This window comes from Drosophila obscura, unplaced genomic scaffold, assembly GCF_018151105.1.
Source record: "Drosophila obscura isolate BZ-5 IFL unplaced genomic scaffold, ASM1815110v1 contig_139, whole genome shotgun sequence".
Classification (NCBI taxonomy): Eukaryota; Metazoa; Arthropoda; class Insecta; order Diptera; family Drosophilidae; genus Drosophila; species Drosophila obscura.
Genome location: NW_024542723.1, coordinates 1339348 through 1358458, shown reverse-complemented (window position 1 = coordinate 1358458; position 19111 = coordinate 1339348). Strand labels below are relative to the sequence as shown.

At 44.5% G+C, this 19111-nt stretch overlaps 1 protein-coding gene across 2 annotated transcripts in view; it reads left to right on the top strand.

The window, feature by feature from the left end:
• The window catches only part of LOC111079195 (very long-chain specific acyl-CoA dehydrogenase, mitochondrial), a 66554-nt gene extending 50850 nt beyond the window's left edge, over window positions 1–15704 (top strand). For both annotated transcript variants that reach the window (XM_041596027.1, XM_041596022.1), the window contains one exon: window positions 15511–15704. In XM_041596027.1, the coding sequence (XP_041451961.1) occupies window positions 15511–15648 (138 nt within the window). In that variant the 3' untranslated portion in view covers window positions 15649–15704. The remainder of the gene's footprint in view (window positions 1–15510) is intronic.
• The last annotated feature ends 3407 nt before the right edge of the window (window positions 15705–19111 follow it).

The following is a 19111-nucleotide window of genomic DNA, read 5'->3' as shown; positions in this document are numbered from 1 at the left end:
TCATGTGATATCACACTGCTACAAGTGTATTTCAAAATTTCGCCCCGCCCCCTTCCGCCCACACAAAGGACGAAAATCTGTGGCAGCCACAATTTTAAAGATACGCTAAAACTAAAAACGCAGTATCGTAGAGAATGCCCATATCTACCAGATTGCCGATCGGATCGGATCATAATTATAGCCAGAATGAAGAAATTAATTTTCAGTTGCTCATTCTCTCTCTCGCTTTCACACTCTCAGTTCAGTGCGCGAGCGCCCTCTAGCGAAGGAGGTACATGTATAATCTACATGTTATATGTAGAATATACATAGTAGATGTAGATAACAGATGTAACAAAAAAATGTTAAATGTAAAATAAATTGTTTTAATTCTAAAATTCTAAAAAATCATAAGCTAAAAAATTTATATACTGACTGAGTACGGGTATAAGTAGAGTTGCGTCCCCAGAAGCGACTCATAAGTTTTTTCTCGCTTTTTTTTATTATTACGGTATTTTTATTTATCTAATCTTCCTTATAAGAGAATGACGACAAGTATGAAAATTTTAACCTAATATATTTATTTAATTAATTACACTTAATTACTTAGAGTACGTCCCTTGCTAAGTATTATTGCTGGGTGGGGAGGTCTCTTCGCCGGAGTTGTGTATGGCTAATGTGCCAAGTTAAAGACTGCGCAAGACTATTAGGATGGGCTTGAAGCTTGGCCTGATACTTTGCTTTCACTTTGGCAATTTCATCTTTAACTGATCTTACATTTAAGTCTTTATGGATATTTTCATTCCGTATGTACCATGGTGCGCCAGTGATAGTTCTTAGTATCTTCGATTGAGCTCTATGGATTATTTCTAAATTACTAACGAAAATTCCCCATAGCTCCGAGCCGTATGTCCAGATGGTTTTGAGAACTGCATTGTACAAAAGTACTTTGTACTCCAGTTTTAGTGGTGAACGGGTGTTTATTAGCCAATGTAGATTACTAGCTTTAAATTTAAGTAGATTTCTCTTCGCTTCGATGTGTTTACGCCAAGTAAGCCTTCTATCCAGATGAACACCATGGTATGTTACTTCGGTGGTTTGTGGAATGTTGATATTGTTCAGACATAATGGAGGGCAAGTTTGTCTGTTTAACGTGAAGGTGACATGCTTGCACTTTTGCTCGTTTGCATGTATCCGCCAGTCTGCTAGGCATTTTTCTAAGGCCACGAGATGAGATGATAAGTGTTCCGTTGCTCTAGTTGGGCACTTGAAGTGACTTAGTATGTCAGTATCATCAGCAAACGTCGAAGTTGTTGTTAGGCTGTTTGTCGGTAGATCTTCTTTGAATATGATATACAGTGTCGGTCCAAGCACGCTGCCTTGCGGTACACCAGCTTCAATTGGATGATATTCAGAGAGGAAATCTTTGCATCGTACTACGAAACATCTTTGATTTTGTGGACTAAGCCATCTAAATAAACGCGGTCCAAAGCCTGGGCGAAATCCAGAAAAACAGTGGAGCAATACTCCCGTCTTTCAAATGCATTTCGTATTTCAGAGGTTATACGGCTTACTTGTTCAATGGTTCCGTATTTTTCGCGAAATCCAAATTGGTGCATCGGGATGGCACCGTTGATGAGTAGGCGTTGTTTTATCCGATTCAGGAGAAGCTTTTTAAATATCTTTGATAGGCTGGGCAGTAGGCTGAGTGCTCTATATGATGATGGCTTGGGCTTGTCTTTTCCGGCTTTATGGATCATGACTGATTTCATCCATTGTTGACGATAATAGCCCCATTTCATCATGGTGTTGAATATCATATTAAGGAAATATACTGCACAGCTCGGCCATTCTATAATCATTTTAGGGGAGATGAAATTAGGGCCCGGAGCTGTCTTTTGCTTCGAGATTTGGTCTTTAATGACCCTTGTGACTTCTTCTGATTGGAATATAAAAGGCGGAGTAACTTCGGGACTGTTGGTTGGTGGGAGAAGCTATTTATTGCTGGGTGTGGTTTGAAGACGTTTTCTAGATAGACGGCAAATGTATTTGCCTTCTCTTTTTTGCTGTGATTGCTCTCGATTAGTGGGCATACAGCTGATTTAGCTTTCCACAGTGGGAATCATTTGCTAGTTGGGGAGCGTTCCTCCATATAGGATATTTGAGCTCGGGTTTTTTCATCTTCTAGGGCTCTACGTAGTATGGTTCGCTATTTTTAGCCGCTCTTTCGAGGTAGGTGATCTGTGTGCTTGTCACTCTCGGCGAAGCCTTCCTTTATCGCGTAGCAGCACCTCAATGTGCCTAGAAATACGACTGCTGTTGGAAGGTTTATTAGCTGCTAATATTGGTGTCAAGTGTTTTGCCGCCAGTGACATTGAGGATACTAATGCTTCAACTGACATATCAATGTCATCTTTACAATAAATGTTTGGGCAGCTATCACTATGGGAACTTATGTACTTCCTGTATTTGAGCCAATCTGTTTTGCTAGATGTTAGAAAGTGTGGGCGTTCCGAAAGCTGTGGATGGTCGTAAGGGTGAAGTAGAATGGGCGAGTGACCCGATGATAGATCTGTTAAGTGATCTTCATGAATCTGAGCTTACAGCACCCTTCGTGTGACTGCAAATCAATCAAGTCGGGTTGCTTGTTTGAATCTGTGGGCCAATATGTAGGCTTGCCCGGAGAGATAAAGTCTAGCTTGTTTCGTAGCGTTATTATAGCGTTATATAGTTGTCTTCCTTTCGGGTTGGTAAGTCGAGATCCCCAATGGGTGTGCTTGGCATTGTAGTCACCAGCTGCTATAAATCGGTCACCTAGTAGGTCGAAGAATGTTAAAAATTCTGTTTCGGAGATTCAGAAGGTGAAATAGTTTTTATTTGTTAGGTGAGTCACTGATATGAGCATGGCGTCAATGTCGTGTTGAGTGAGGACTGTAAGAGCTCGCATTTGTGCTGCGAAATGCCATTTGCATTCCAGAAACATATATTTAGACAAGCCATTTAGACAGATTTCTGTTTGATTAGGAGCTCCAGGAGGATATTTTGGTTACGCATAAGCTCCTGCATCGTTTGTTGTATTGCTACCATTGTGTTTATTATAGTTACCAGCATTCCACTAGGCAATTGGGATGGATTTGCAGGGGTATGTTGGGCAGAAATTTCTGGGACCTGATTGGATGCCGGATGCTGCATTATTCCTGCTGTGGTTGGTTGCAGTGTCGGCTTAGAGACTGAGGCGTACGACCCGTTGTTGTAACTTAACGCCTGAGCAAATGAAACTCCTGGAGTCGTAGTTGATGGTATATATGGTAAGTTTTGTCGGACGACCGGGCTTCGAGCTACAGTTATTTGTTGGCTTCAATTCTTTATAGACAGGACAACCTCTATAGTTGGCAGTATGGTTTCCCCCACAGATGCTACATTTTTTGGCAGATGGGTCCTCCTTATTTACGGGGCAGGCCTCAGGGAGATGAACATCACCACAGTCAACGCTGACTGTCCGTAGAGTGCAATAAGTTTTCGTGTGTCCATATTCCTGGCAATTTGTGCATTTGACGGGTCCATTTCGTTTGTGTGGTTCCTAAACGGTGAAACGGTTTCTACGGTGCAGTAGATATTGAAGCTTGTAGATTGGGTGGACTTCATTTTTATACCCGTACTCAAAAAAGAGTTAAGGGGTATATTAGATTTGTGGTAAAAGTGGATGTGTGTAACGCAGAGAAGGAAAATTTTCCGACCCCATAAAGTATATATATTCTTGATCAGCATCAATAGCCGAGTCGATATAGCCATGTCTGTCTGTCCGTCCGTCCGTCCGTCCGTCCGTCCGTCCGTCCGTCCGTCCGTCCGTTTGTCCGTCTGTCCGTCCAGACTTATGTGATATCACACTGCTACAAGTGTATTTCAGAATTTCGCCCCGCCCCCTTCCGCACCCACAAAGGACGAAAATCTGTAGCAGGCACATTTTTAAAGATACAATAAAACTAGTAACGCAGTATCGTAGAGAATGACCATATCTACCAGACTGCCGAATCTGAATCAGATCGGATCATAATTATAGCCAGAATGAAGAAATTAATTTTCAGTTGCTTCCCCTCCCCCTGCCACCCACGACAACGCAACTCATTTTCCTTCTCGCTCGCACACTCTGCCGCGTTCAGTGCGCGAGCAACCCCTAGCGGAGGAGATGTAGAATATGAATGGTACATGTAGAATATACATGTTAGATGTAGAATATACATAGTATATGTAGATGTAGATAACAGATGTAGCAAAAAAATGTAAAATGTCAAATGTTTTTTTTTTTTTTAATTCTAAATAATTATATGCTCAAAAATGTAAATGCTGACTGAGTACGGGTATAGTAGAGTCGCGTCCCCAGAAGCGACTCACACGTTCCTTCTCGTTATGCATACTTTCAGGTGTCAGTTCCACTTTGAACATTGGCTGGGGAATTTTATTTCTATTTATTATGTTCATAGCCATTTTGACTTCGAAGCCCTTATCGTTAAGTTCATCTATTATCTCATTGGGCGATCTCATCTTCATTTGGGATACTTAGTATCGCAAATCTATTGTTCGCTAGTGCCCTATATGGCACAGTGCTCTTGGTTTTTTTAGCTGCATTGTTATTTTCTTTTGATTTGCACATAGCGATCGAGCCTAGTCTGAATTAACGCTGAGTTAGCGTTTTTCGAACTTATTGGTTGGGAGAGGTGGGGCTTGTCGCAGTGGGTCGACAGTATCGGGCCCTGAGAAATTGCAGTGGTTGTTGTTGTGGTCGCAGACACAGTTTTGAGCAAGGGCATTGTACTAGTTTTTGTCGATATAAGCAAATCGCTGGTTAATAAGTTCGAGTCGGGGGATGGGCACTGAGCACTCCATGACCCACTTTGCAATGCAGCGGAGAGAGCGTGCTCACTCCTCGTTCACTTGCAGTGATGCAGTTTTTGTTATTACTGCTGCCTTTGGCGAACGTATAGAGAAGTACGCGTTGTTTTTTGCTTGCGAGAGCCGACGCTCGTCTTGTTGCTGTGGCGGGCTTGGCTCATTTTGACTTTGGTTACAGTACTTGTGCTCTTTACCGAGCTGGTGCTCTTATATGTTGACGTTTGTTTTTATACCCATACTCAAAAAAGAGTTAAGGGGTATATTAGATTTGTGGTAAAAGTGGATGTGTATAACGCAGAGAAGGAAACGTTTCCGACCCCATAAAGTATATATATTCTTGATCAGCATCAATAGCCGAGTCGATATAGCCATGTCTGTCTGTCCGTCTGTCTGTCTCGATGAACGCCTAGATCTCACAGACTATAAGAGCTAGGGCAACCAAATTTGGTTTCCAGACTCATGTGATATCACACTGCTACAAGTGTATTTCAAAATTTCGCCCCGCCCCCTTCCGCCCACACAAAGGACGAAAATCTGTGGCAGCCACAATTTTAAAGATACGCTAAAACTAAAAACGCAGTATCGTAGAGAATGTCCATATCTACCAGACTGCCGAATCTGAATCAGATCGGATCATAATTATAGCCAGAATGAAGAAATTAATTTTCAGTCGCTTCCCCTGCCCACTCCTGCCAACGACAACGCAACTCATTTTCCTTCTCGCTCACACACTCTGCCGCGTTCAGTGCGCGAGCAACCCCTAGCGGAGGAGATGTAGAATCTAAATGGTACATGTATAATCTACATGTTAGATGTAGAATATACATAATATATGTAGATGTAGGTTAGGTTAGGTTAACCCAGACGGCCCTCACGGGGCCACGCATAGGCCAATATGGCCCTTAGTTGTCCGGACGGGGGTGTATGAACCTTTCGAGTATATTTATGAAGTTTTGAAGTCCTTAAGGATCGAAGTGTTTTTGGCAAAGGCTAGCAGTTCCCCTGGCGTCCTCTTGGAGGCATCTTCCAGTGATGCCAGTACCGGGGCGCCCAGGTATATTCTCCTAGCCCTTGAGAGAGCCGCGCAGTTGCAGATGAGATGTTCAAGGGTTTCAGTTGCCCCGGATTCCTCGCATTTCCTGCAGTTGCCACTGTTGGTGATGCCTAGTTTGACAGCATGTGCCGCGGCCAGACAGTGACCTGTGAGTGGGAGGTGCAGTATGTAGTGGCTGAGTTTCCTATTGCGCTCCTTGGTGGTGGTTCTGCTCCACCTGCTTCTTGCCTGTGTGTCGGCCCGTTTCTCTAAATCGCTTTGGAGCGTTTCTGTCGTTTGCCAGCCCGACGCCGTCCTTAGCCAGACCGTCCGCCATCTCGTTGCCATCGATGCCTTGGTGGCTGGGAACCCAGTCGATCCGCACTGACTTTGTCGTGCTTAGGATATCTAGTGCCTCCCTGCTTGCCAAGACATTTCTGGAACTGACCGCCGACGACTGCATGGATCTTATCGCCGCCTGGCTGTCCACGAACAGGTTGATCACGACGTGTGGACAATCCGTAGACTGAGCAGCCTCTGCCGCTTTCCGTATGGCGAAGACTTCCGCCTGGAATATGCTGCATTGGTCCGGTAGCTTATAGGACAGCCTTATCTCAGGGTCTGTACAGTATATGCCTGCTCCTACTCCTCCTTCCATCTTGGAGCCGTCAGTATAGATGTTGAGGTGTTGAGTCTGGTCCCGACCCCTTTTCCAATCGTCGGGTCCCATGTATGAGGTTGTTTTTACATCCAGGCCAGTTTGGGGGATCATGTAGTCAGATATACTGGTCATGTCTCGGCCAATTGAACTGTGCCCGAATCCTTGTAGAGATATATTGCCTGATGCTACTAAGCGTTGTGCCGCCTTTCCTGCAGTCAGTTGAGCGTGGATGTCCAGGGGGTCGATTCCGATTATGGTTTCGAGAGCTTTTGTTGGGGTTGACCTCAGCGCCCCCGTAATGCAGAGCAGTGCCTGCCGCTGGGTCCTTTCCATAAGCTTATTGTACGTCTTCTTTTCTGTCGCTTGCCACCACACTAAGACTCCGTACAGCAGAGTCGGTCGCACCACCGAGATGTAGATCCAGTGCATTAGAGCAGGTGACAGGCCCCATGTGCTGCTAAGCATCTTCTTGGATGCGTATAGCGCAATGGTGGCCTTCTTCACCCTTTCCACTACATTCGGCCTCCAGGCCAGCTTGCTATCCAGTACTATGCCGAGGTATTTGACTTGTGCTTTCGGGGTCAGCCTGGTTTTATCAATTTTCAAGGTTTCCATGCCGGTACCTTGTATCTCTTGGTAAAGAGGATGAGGTCCGTCTTGTCCGCGTTGATACTGAGTCCTACTTTTCCTGCCCACTCACATATCTCCCTGAGTGTTGATTCCATTATGGAGCTGAGGGTCGACGGACATACTCCCGTAATAATTATGCTTATGTCATCTGCATAGGCTGTTATTTTTTGGGCTCTCCTCTCCAATCTCTTTATTAAGTCGTCGACCACCAGGTTCCACAGGAGGGGCGACAGGACCCCACCTTGTGGTGTGCCTCTATGCGCCCCCCTCACCATGGAAGCGGTGCCCCACTCTGATTGCACCCGTCTGCAACTTAGAAGGTTCTTTATCCAGAGGTTGATTGCGGGATGTGTGTTGGTCGCTTCTAGGCGGTCCATTATTGCGTTAGTATTCACGTTATTGAATGCTCCGGATATATCTACGAACACTCCTAGAGCATACTTTTTATTTTGGAGGGCATTGTCGATGGTGGCTACTAGCGAATGCAGTGCCGTCTCTACCGATTTCCCTTTGGTGTGGCAAGCTGGTTGGTTGACATCAGTCTCCCTACATCATTCCTGATGTGTAGATCCAGCAGCTTTTCTAGTGTTTTGAGTAGAAAAGAGGTAAGGCTTATCGGTCTGTAGTCATTGGGGCTCATCTGGCTGCACTTTCCTGCCTTTGGAAGGAAGACAATCCTCGAGGTCCTCCATTGAATAGGGATATAGCCCGTGCTCAGGCAAGCTGAGTATATTGCAGAGAGCCATGGGGTGATCACGTCTTTGGTCACCTGTAGCATGGCTGGGAATATACCGTCTAGTCCAGGTCCTTTCGTACCCACAAAGGAGTCTATAGCCCAGTGGATTCTCCTAGACGATATGAGATCTGTTGGGGGGTGCTGTTCCTCAGTTGCTAGGTCCTGATGCTCTGTAGCGTCAGAAACCTCGGTGCATCCTGGGAAGTGGGCTTCCATTAGTGCTGTTAGGGCATCTTCGCTGCCCTCAGTCCATTGTCCATCATTTCGTTTCAGCTGACTTTGTATGGCAGGTTGCTTTGATAGCAACTTCCGGAGTCTAGCCGTTTCTGGGACTTTCTCGATATTGGAGCAGAAGTTCCTCCACGAGTTTCTTTGTGCCCTGCGTATTTCCTTCTTGTACTCCCTGAGTAGGATTTTGTATTCCTCATTGATTACCTCCTCGTTCGCCTGTTTGGCGATTTTGAAGAATTCTTTGAGGTTGTTTCTTTGAAGCGATAACTCCCGGTTCCACCAGAGTGGTTTGGTCCTCTTTTTCGTTCTCGAGGGTGGGCATGATGCGTGGTACGCATCCAGTAGTTCCTTGGACAGGGTCTCTAGGGACGTTTCTATGTCTTCCGGGGATTTCACTGTGCCCGGGCGAGTCGCGAGATTCGAAGTAACTGTTTTTTTTAACTTTTCCCAGTTTGTGTTCCGGGGGTTTCTATAAACAGTTATCTTCGGAGAGTGCTTAAATTCGCACTTGAATTGAATGTACTTGTGGTCTGAGAAGGATGGTCTTTCAAGGACTCTCCAGCCAGATACCAAAGTACTCTTTCCCGTTACGAGTGTTAGATCTAGCACGTTGGACGAGGTGGGACCTACGAAGGTGTGTTCCTCCCCTACGTTTGCTACATCTAAGTTAGTTAATAGTATGAAGTCTAGAAGTGACTCACCTCTGTCGTTGATGTCGAGGCTTCCCCACACGCTATGGTGGGCATTGGCGTCCGTACCAACCAGAAATTGCTGGTCTTTCGGGCTGGCATCCGCCACCAGACTCCTTAGCTCTTCCGGTGGAGCTGGCGTGTCGTGTGCCATATAGCAGGAAGCTACCATAAGGTGCTTTTCCTCGCTTTCTAGCATCACAGCAGTCAGGTCATCAGTGCTGTAATGAGACAAAAGGTAAGCATGGATGCCCTTCCGTACGAGTACGGCGGTTCTGGTCCTGCTTACCGATGGTGAGTGGAAAAGGTTGTAGTTAGAGGACTTTAGTCCGGCCACAGCGTTGCCAGAGGCAATCCATGGCTCCTGGACCAAAGCTATGTCGACGGGCCCTTGCTCCATGGCGATGAGGAGCTCCGTCGACGCGAGCTTGCTTCTATGTAGGTTGAGCTGCAGCACCCTCACTGACATGGGGGGCTGGCTCAACTACACTCGACGGGTTGACTATTATTGTCAGGTCTCCGTCCTCCTCCTCTTCGGAGTCGTCCAGCGCCATACCCTGAGCGGCCTCCACGATGGACTCCAGACCAAGGTCCTTCTCCACCTCGACTGCCTGCATGGTGTGCGCGTCCTTGTCTTCGGGGAGGCGCAGGTATACGCTACCCATGCCCCACGCCATCTTCCCGAATCTGGGGTACAGCACGTCCTCTGCCTCCTTGCTGATTTGGATGATCGCACTCTGGGCCCCGTTGGGTAGTGGGCTCCCAATGTGCAAGATCCTCCAGTTCGCCGTTGGCACGTCTGGGTTCTGCCGCTGTAGCAGCCTCAGCGCACGGTCTCCTTGGATTGCGATGGGGAAGAGTACCTTCGCCTTTGGTATGGACGGGATTAGCTCCCTGTCCACAACCCCCAGTCTGGCCCCCTCCCACATCGCCTCCATTTGGCAGACCGTTTGCGTCAGCCACTTGAGTGTGGGGTCGTCCATACATTTCAGTATTTTGACCCCGTTAAGCCACCCAGCACCATCGAACGTGGGAATGGGGGCTGTTGGGTCCTCCTCCATTCTTCCGAATAGCGACTCTACGAGCTGCGCGTGCACCATCTTCTACCGCGCCTCCGTTATCTTGCTATTCTCATCGCTCCGGTCAATGAGTGCCACGATCAGGTGTCGTTTGGTCACCTCATTGACCTTCGCCTTGGATTTGGTCTTCTTTGCCGTTTTGGGTGGAGGTCCCACCCCCTTGGGCCCGCGTTGCCGCTTGCTCGCCGGAGTGTCCTTACTGGTGCTCTCGGTCGAGCGTTGCCTTTTGGTGGCGAGAATCTCCTCCACCTTGTTGGCAAATTCCCCCTTCGTCGCTTTCATTTGCGGCATTTGTGCAATGTGTAGGCGGCCCTCCTCTACCTTCTGCTCGGCCCAGGCTAGTTTGGACTTCTCCTCTTGGGAGATGTCTTCTCTGCCTTGGAGCCGGCTTCGGATTTTGAGCGCCGCCTTATATTGGGCCTTAGCCTTCATCCCCTCCCTAGAACGCTTCGGTCCTTCCCTACGCAGGGAGCTGGAACCTGGTTCAGGCGAGCGGAGAAAGCTATCTTCCTCCGTCTTGCTGACCGAGAGCACGCTCTCCAGGTCCGAGTCTGTCTCGACTAAGGCACCTGTGCGACTCAGCTTGGAGTGAGTCCGTTTTGTGGCAGTAGCATTGCAACTGACAGGACCTGCTCCCGCCATATCAGAGGTGTGACCGCTGGCGACACGCAGAGAGGATTGCTCCTCCCCGTGCCCGCCGGTGGTAGCAGTCACGCTTTCCACCGACGTTTGGGTTGACATCTCAACCCGTGTTTGACTGTCTGTCCGCTCCATACTAGGCCCGAAAGTCCATACGTAGTTGATGTTTATCGGGAGAACCACCCCCTAGCGTTTTATGCCTACCCGCCAGGCACCTACAGCCATGGCCATGGTTCAGTTCCCCCAATTTTTGGTCGGGAGGACCTGGACCCGGCCTTGGCTAGACACTGCATTACCCCGGACAGAGCAAGCGACAGTGCATAACCCGATCCAGGATAATGCAGTGCCCATTGCCCGGCGGGCACCCTCGGGGCGGGTTCAGCTGGAGGATTTTCGCCGGCCATATGTAGATGTAGATAACAAATGTAGCAAAAAAATGGAAATTGTAAAATTTTTTTTTTTTTTTTAAAATTCTAAAAAATCATATGCTCAAAAATGTATATGCTGACTGAGTACGGGTATAAGTAGAGTCGCGTCCCCAGAAGCGACTCGCACGTTCCTTTTCGTTTGTTTTGTTTCTTATATTATTCTTTATTACACGATTGGATGATATTCATGGGTAGCACGAGCACTAGTTACCCATGCATACCCCGAGCGCTTTTTCGCGAATTAATTTACAATTAATTGCGATTAATTGTTTTTCACGGCGAGTCGATACAAAAATAGTCTGAAGTCGTTGACGGTTGAAAAATTGAAATTGTTAACTCCGCATTTGCAAGATCTCTGCAACTTACCTATACCTCCAGCTCAACACGGATTTATAAGGCGACGAGCAACAATGTGAGAACCTATCTAAGACTGAGGTACGCTCAGTCCGTCCAGGATTCTTCTACAAGAAATTTGTAGATTCGCTGAAACTTTGAGTGGGGGTGTCCGTTTTGAGTCGGCGGAAATGTTGGAGAAGCAAATAATCGTTGTAACTTTATGACGCAGGGGGGTGGGTTTTAGTTCTTAAATTTGGACGTACTTTTATTATTTAATTCAGATTCTTATAGTTATGTTATTGATGGTTTTTTTATACCCGTACTCAAAAAGGAGTTAAGGGGTATATTAGATTTGTGGTAAAAGTGGATGTGTATAACGCAGAGAAGGAAACGTTTCCGACCCCATAAAGTATATATATTCTTGATCAGCATCAATAGCCGAGTCGATATAGCCATGTCTGTCTGTCCGTCTGTCTGTCTGTCTGTCTGTCTGTCCGTCCCGATGAGCGCCTAGATCTCAGAAACTATAAAAGCTAGGGCACCCAAATTTGGTTTTCAGACTCATGTGATATCCCACTGCTACAAGTGTATTTCAAAATTTCGCCCCGCCTCTTTCCGCCCCTACAAAGAACGAAAATCTGTGGCAGGCACTTTTTTAAAGATACGATAAAACTAAAAACTAAAAAACTATCGTAGAGAATCTCCATATCTACCAGACTGCCGAATCTGAATCAGATCGGATCATAATTATAGCCAGAATGAAGAAATTGATTTTCAGTCGCTTCCCCTGCCCACTCCTGCCAACGACAACGCAACTCATTTTCCTTCTCGCTCGCACACTCTGCCGCGTTCAGTGCGCGAGCAACCCCGCGGGGAGATGTAGAATCTAAATGGTACATGTATAATCTATGTTAGATGTAGAATATACATAATATATGAATGTAGATAGAGATGTAGCAAACAAATGTAAAATGTAAAATTTTTTTTTAATTATAAAATTCGAAAAAACATAGGCTTAAAAATGTATATGCTGACTGAGTACGGGTATAAGTAGAGTCGCGTCCCCAGAAGCGACTCGCACGTTCCTTCTCGTTTTTGCTGGTCTTGGTTCTCGATTATACCACCCGACAACATTTTTCCACTTCGAGCCAAACCAACTTTTTTGATAGATTTGGGGCTGTAAACATGTTGTGTGAATTTTTTTTTCTATAGCCGAAGTTTTTTTAAGAATTTTAAAGAAATGGTATTTTCTTAATCGTTTTTTCCAGAGGTAGCGCTTCTTTTTTCACATAACTTAAGTATTAAGTATTCAAATTATATCCTGTGTCCTTATATTTTTTGTGTATAGGTGCATTAATTAGGCGTCGTTTAAAGTATTGTTTATTAAAATCTATATAGCAACGGCTGAGCTAAAATTGGTTGACCAACCTCCGAGAATTACATTTTACCGCTTGAAACGTTGCTTGAAACGCTACTTGGAAAGGTGATAAACGAAACTCATTGGCTCCGATTACATTCTTCTTATCTTCTTGATTAGCATCAATAGCCGAGCCGATAAAGCCATGTCTGTCTGTCTGTCCGTCCGTCCGTTTTTTACGAGAAACTACGAGAAAAGACAGAATGAAGAAATTAATTTTCAGTTGCTAACCCCAGCCACTCCAGCGGTGCGGCCCTACTCATACGTTTTCTCGCTCTCACACTCTGCCGCGACCACTGGCGGAGGAGGTGAAGAATCTACATTGTAGATGCATTACATCTAGATGTATATAGATGTAGAATCTACATTGTATATCTAGATGACAGATGTTTCAAAACAATGTAAAATATATAATACTTGCAGTACTCCGCCACGTTCTGCTGTGGAAGATTCCCGTTTCATGGCTAATTTCAGGATAAAGTTTAATCTTGATGTATGTATATATTTATTTTTTATTTTTCTATCTTCTGCGTTGATATAGAGACTATCTTGTTTACCGACACGGGAACACGTAACATAAAGTTGTCCATGTAAAATGCAATAATTGTATAAAACTAAACCACAAAACTCCAAAGACGCCTGAGCCACAAGGCTCAGTAATTGTGAATTCGAACGTCAATCGAATTGCAATGCCGTTCGAATCATGGGAATTCAAGGAATGATAACATCTTTGCTTTCACTACATCGCGTTCCGTTACAAAGTTTTGGCTATTGGAATGAATACTGGCTTTTAATTTTCATATGTGCGGTGGCATCCCTGGAAAATCAAGCGAATTCATAAATTTCGTTGGATAATTAACCGCTTCATCTGATTCCTAGACGGTGCTAATCGAATTATAGGTTACATCCTCGTTCTGAATACTAGACTGAATCACATTGTTGTGTATGTAGACATCTTTATTCTTGGCGGCAAGATAGCTCGTTCGCACAGCCAATCGTGATTCTTTTAAATTGTTTGAATATTAGGAAATACACTTTCGATCAATTCTTTCCTCGATGTTACTAAGTTACAGAAATGCTCCGACACAGAAATTCGTCCGGATGTCTGCTCCACCGCTAACTTTCCTTTCCCATTGTCCAGTAACTGTCGTGAGAAGATCTCGACCGATTTGCTCATTCTATATCTGGACACGCAAATTTGTATTAAACTGTAACGTATGTCCGACGTACATACATTCAGGCAGGCATTTATTTCGTTCGCTGGTGTAGATCGAGTTTACAAATATTACACGTGGGGGTCTCAAAAATTGCATATTTAGTAGTAATATGAGCGCATATCAGCCATTCATCAATCTGGTAGCATTTTCGAAACTATTTCAGACGAAGCGAGAGCTAAGGCTTTTTCATTCTGTGATTGAAAAAAATACTAACGTTGACAGCCCTGGAAAATCCTACTTCATACAACAATACTTAAATCGTGATTTTCCGAGCTGTGGTCGCGTGTATTGGCATAAAAAGTAGATAAAAACCAAGCTTAAAAGTGACTCTATCAGGGGTGCCACAGAAATCACTAGTGAAATGGGAAACCGCGCAGAGGATTTCCGCTTAAAAATTTCCACGTCGTGTCACAAACCAAATTCGAACTAAGGCCACTGTTGACACCTTTCAAGATTTAATTCGAAAAGGGTTCATTTTGAAATTTTATTGATTTTATCATATGTTTTTCTTTTATGATATAAAATAACTGATTTTTCAAAGCTGTACTTTTAAATTTTAAAGCAAAAAAAACATCCAATTTCTTGCGCGCCAAACAAAATAAATTACTCGACAACTCTAGCAGTTTTCTTGCAACTCTCCGTGCCTGGCAGAATCAGCTGTTCAAAACAAACAAACTTGATTTTAGTTAAACTTAAAAAACATGCTTTTAGCGAGACTGTTGACCATCGAAGAACTACGGAGGCAACATATTAGAGTACAAACCTTGGAGCGCAGGCTTCTCAGATGCGCATCGGACTCGTTTTCACGTTCAGACGATACGTATGTGGTTTTTGTGATTGTCTTCTCAAACTACTGCTAATTTAGTTCATTACAATTCACAGTTTTTGGTATAATGATGATTCTCTTTGTGCTGCCATGGGTCTGCACTTAGCCGAACAGGTGTTTTTGACATACTTGCAATGGCAATACTGGGTAGAAATGTGTGATGGGCCAGCGTCAGTCAGCAGATTGGATAATGATTTACTAAAATGCTTATTTTATTAACTTAACATGTATAATGTTAAATTATTTGGAAAAGGGTTAATCACCAATTGAACAACCATTATGGGAAAGTAAGATTCGAATCGTTTTGGGTGTATTTAATCAAATCGCTGGATAAATTGTGAGCGATTTTGATTCCGCTGAAAAATCGGTGTGAGAATGACCATATCTACCAGATTGCCGTATCTGAATCAGATCGGATAATAATTATAGTCAGAATGAAGAAATTAATTTTCAGTTGCTTTCCCCGCGTTCTACAGCAAGAGACCCGCTACTCATTCTCTTTCTCGCTCGCACACACTGCCTCGTTATGTACGCGAGCGCCCGCTGGCGGTGAAGAAAAATCATAAGCTCAAAAATGTATATACTGACTGAGGAAGGGTATAAGTAGAGTCGCGTCCCCAGAAGCGACTCACACATTCCTTCTCGTTATAAGTGAGAACATTGTGAACATTGGTAGCTCAGTATAACTAACATTTTTTTCTTGTTGTTTTATTTTTCAGGCCTCTGAGCGAGTGATGAAGAGCCTAAAATCTGCTACTTCAAGCCATCATCAAATTTTGACAGAGAAAATGTCAGTTATAGCTCGGACGGTTTGTGATAAGGACGGTGTTTATTCCACTGGAGTCATCGACCTTTAAATGATAAAACGATTTGCCAAACAATTTTTTAATAAATAATCTACAAACTCTGAAAATATATTGCATTATTTCTTTCTGTTTTCTTGGTTTTTTAGAACTTTGAGGAGAAAAGTTAGCACATTCATACAAGCAACACAAAGCAGATGATTGATACGCACAGATCCCAGGCAGTAGCGTAGGCCACCACGTGCCGCCATGCCAAAACCTTTAGAATTTACTTCTAGTAATCTCATGCCATTGTATTTATAAATAAAAATAACTGTAGGACTAAATAACTATGAAATATCCCATACAAATCTGGCACCAAACTTTTTCTGACAGACGTGAAGCTCAAAAATGTGTAATTATACCAGTACTCGAAGAGTTAAGGGGTATATTGTATTTGTGGTAAAAGTGAATGTGTGCAACGCAGAGAAGGAAACGTTTCCGACCCCATAAAGTATATATATTCTTGATCAGCATCAATAGCCGAGTCGATATAGCCATGTCAGTCTGTCCGTCCGTCCGTCCGTCTGTCCGTCTTGTTGAGCGCCTAGATATCAGAGACTATAAGAGTTAGGGCAACCAAATTTGGTTTCCAGACTCATGTGATATCACACTGCCACAAGTGTTTTTGCCCCGCCTCCTTCCGCCCACACAAAGGACGAAAATCTGTGGCATGCACAATTTTAATGATACGATAAAACTGAAAACGCAGTATCATAGAATGATTGCCAGATTGCCGAATCTGAATCAGATCGGATCATAATTATAGCCAGAATGAAGAAATTCATTTTCAGTTGCTTCCCCTGCCCCCTCCAGCAAACAACAACGCAAGATCGTTCGTTCTCTTTCGTAGTGACCAGACGTGTTTTTGTTTTGCGCTCCGCATTTTCCTTTTGTTTAACTTAAACAGCCGGTGTTTTTTATCTATAATTTAACTCTCTTACTAACATACATTAAAATCATTCTTTTACCGCGGGTGCATGCCTGTTAATTGTGTAAAAACACAACTTATTTAATAAATTTTGTGCGTCGGTTAGTCGTGTGTTTGTGTTGTTGCTTTTCGTAAGTACGCCCTCTCATTACATTTAGCCGCTCTTTGTCGTATTTATTGCCTTCTATCACTCTCTCTATCACCTAACTCTCAATAACTGTTCTTTCGCTCTCGCTCTTGTAACCTTTTGTGCAGTAACGCTCTCACTTATAAGCTGTTGCTGCAACCACTCTCCTCTCCTTTTTTTCCGATTTCGCTTTAAGCATTGCTCTAAGCATTTGCTCTGCACAGTGGTCTGATTGCTATTTGTTTTGAACTTTTTTTTTCCCGAAGTAAAAAAAAAATAAAAGACATAAATATGGAATTTTCTGTCGTCTGTGCCAAAAAAACCTGCAAGAAGCAGATCACCCATGACCAGCCCAATATCCCCTGCTGGCTTTGCGAAAGCGTAGTGCACGCAAAATGTGTAGGGATCTCGGGCCGTGTAGGAGACGCCATTTCCCAAAACAACGGCCTACATTATAGTTGTGAGGAATGCCGTGCTGTGGAAAACGACATGCGTTCGTTCATGAGGCAGACGCGGAGTGGCTTCAAAGAGCTGATCGTGGGCTTTAAACAGCAGTACGATCGGCTCTTGGCCATGAACACTCAGTTCAGCAGTTTACAGCTGCTGGCTGAGTCTCCGAGGCGCAAGAAGTCTACTCCGCGGGACTTGCAAGTGCCGACTGCCTCATGTCCGCCGGCATCCGAAAAACTTACTCCGACCACTCCCTTAGTGCAGCAGTTGATTACGTTTGCTACTCCAAGGGCAACGATCGCTGCTGGTGATGCAGATTCGGGAGCCGAATGCGTCACTTGAGAGTATGTTAGAATGTCTGAGTCCGGCGGAGCCGCACCAACCCACTACCCCCAGTTCCCCACAGCTAATGAGAGGACCCCGATACGCCACACAGGTACTAGGCCTGTGGTGCCACCGGGGGGCCCACCAAGGATCCGGGCTAGCCCCGACCCACCCAAGAGGACCGCTTTTATACAAAGCAAAATAAAAGCCGTCGGCTTAAAGGTAGAAAAATTTAACTTTTCTTACGCCAGGGAGATATCTTGTTCCGCCAAGTTTTGGCCAGAGCATTTGGTGGTTAAAGAGTTTAAGGCTAAGAAAAAGAATAGGCCCCCATTACTCTTCCTAGCATTCAGACCAGTGCTCCATCTCTATCCTCATCTTCCACCTCTACTTCCACCCATCCAAAAAACTAACTTCCTCTCTTGTAGTTACCTACCAGAATGCTAGAGGCTTGCGTAGTAAGCTCAGCACTCTTTTCCTTGAGAGTCTCGCATTCTCATCCCACGTTATTGTGTTCACCGAGACCTGGTTAAAGCCGGACATCCTTAGTTCCGAAGTTTTGGCAGGTCGGTACACAATTTTTAGAAATGACCGTTCGTCTCGACGTGGAGGTGGGGTCCTTATTGCAGTGGACTCAAATTTCACGTCGGAACATTTCATGGTCCAGGTTCAACAAGACCTGGAATTCCTGTGCGTAAAACTGATTCTCCCAGGCTTTTCCATTTTCATTACTTGCTCGTATATTCCACCTTCCTCGGATATCTTAACATACGAGCATCACCTGACCGCTTTAAAAACTGTTTCTTCCTCGCTATCAGATAAAGACCATATGATAGTTCTTGGTGATTTTAATTTGCCAGGTGCTGTTTGGTCTTCGGTAAACGAGTCTAATAACCTTGTGCCCATGTCACGACATGACTTTATCGACGGCTTGCTAGACCTATCCCTGTCTCAAGTCAACCATGTGAAAAATTCCTTGGGTCGATTGCTTGATCTGTGCTTTGTCTCGGATCCGACCATAGCGTTGTTAACCCGAGCCCTTCCGCTCAGTATACCTGAAGACTCCTACCATCCTACATTCGAAGTGTCAGTCGATATTGGCCCTACTGTATTGGATCGAATGAGTAGGCTATCCGAACGTGTCCGCTGCTTTCGTAAAGCCGAGTTTACGAAGCTTAATAACCTTATTAGGGATTTTGATTGGTCCGCTCTGTACTTGTGCACTGACGTTATGAAAGGCACACACATTTTTTACAATGTACTTGACACATTTTTTGATTCTTGTGTCCCACTTTCTTGTCCGGTTAGATCTGGAAAACCTCCTTGGTTTACCAAGGAGTTATCCAGTCTAAAAAATTTAAAATCAAGACTTTATAAAAAATTTCGAGAAGTTGGTTCTCCCTCTTCTCTTTCTCACTATGTAATAGCTCGGTCAAATTTCTCCGTTCTTAACGCTCAATGCTATAAGAACTACCTATCTCGATGCAGGATACGATTTTCACAGGACCCTAAACAGTTTTACAGCTTCGTAAATAGTAAGCGTAGAACGTCCGTACATCCATCCTCGTTATCTTTTCTCAATATGTCAGCAAACAATGATCAGGCAATTGCCGATCTTTTTGCCAAATTTTTCCAAACAACCTATT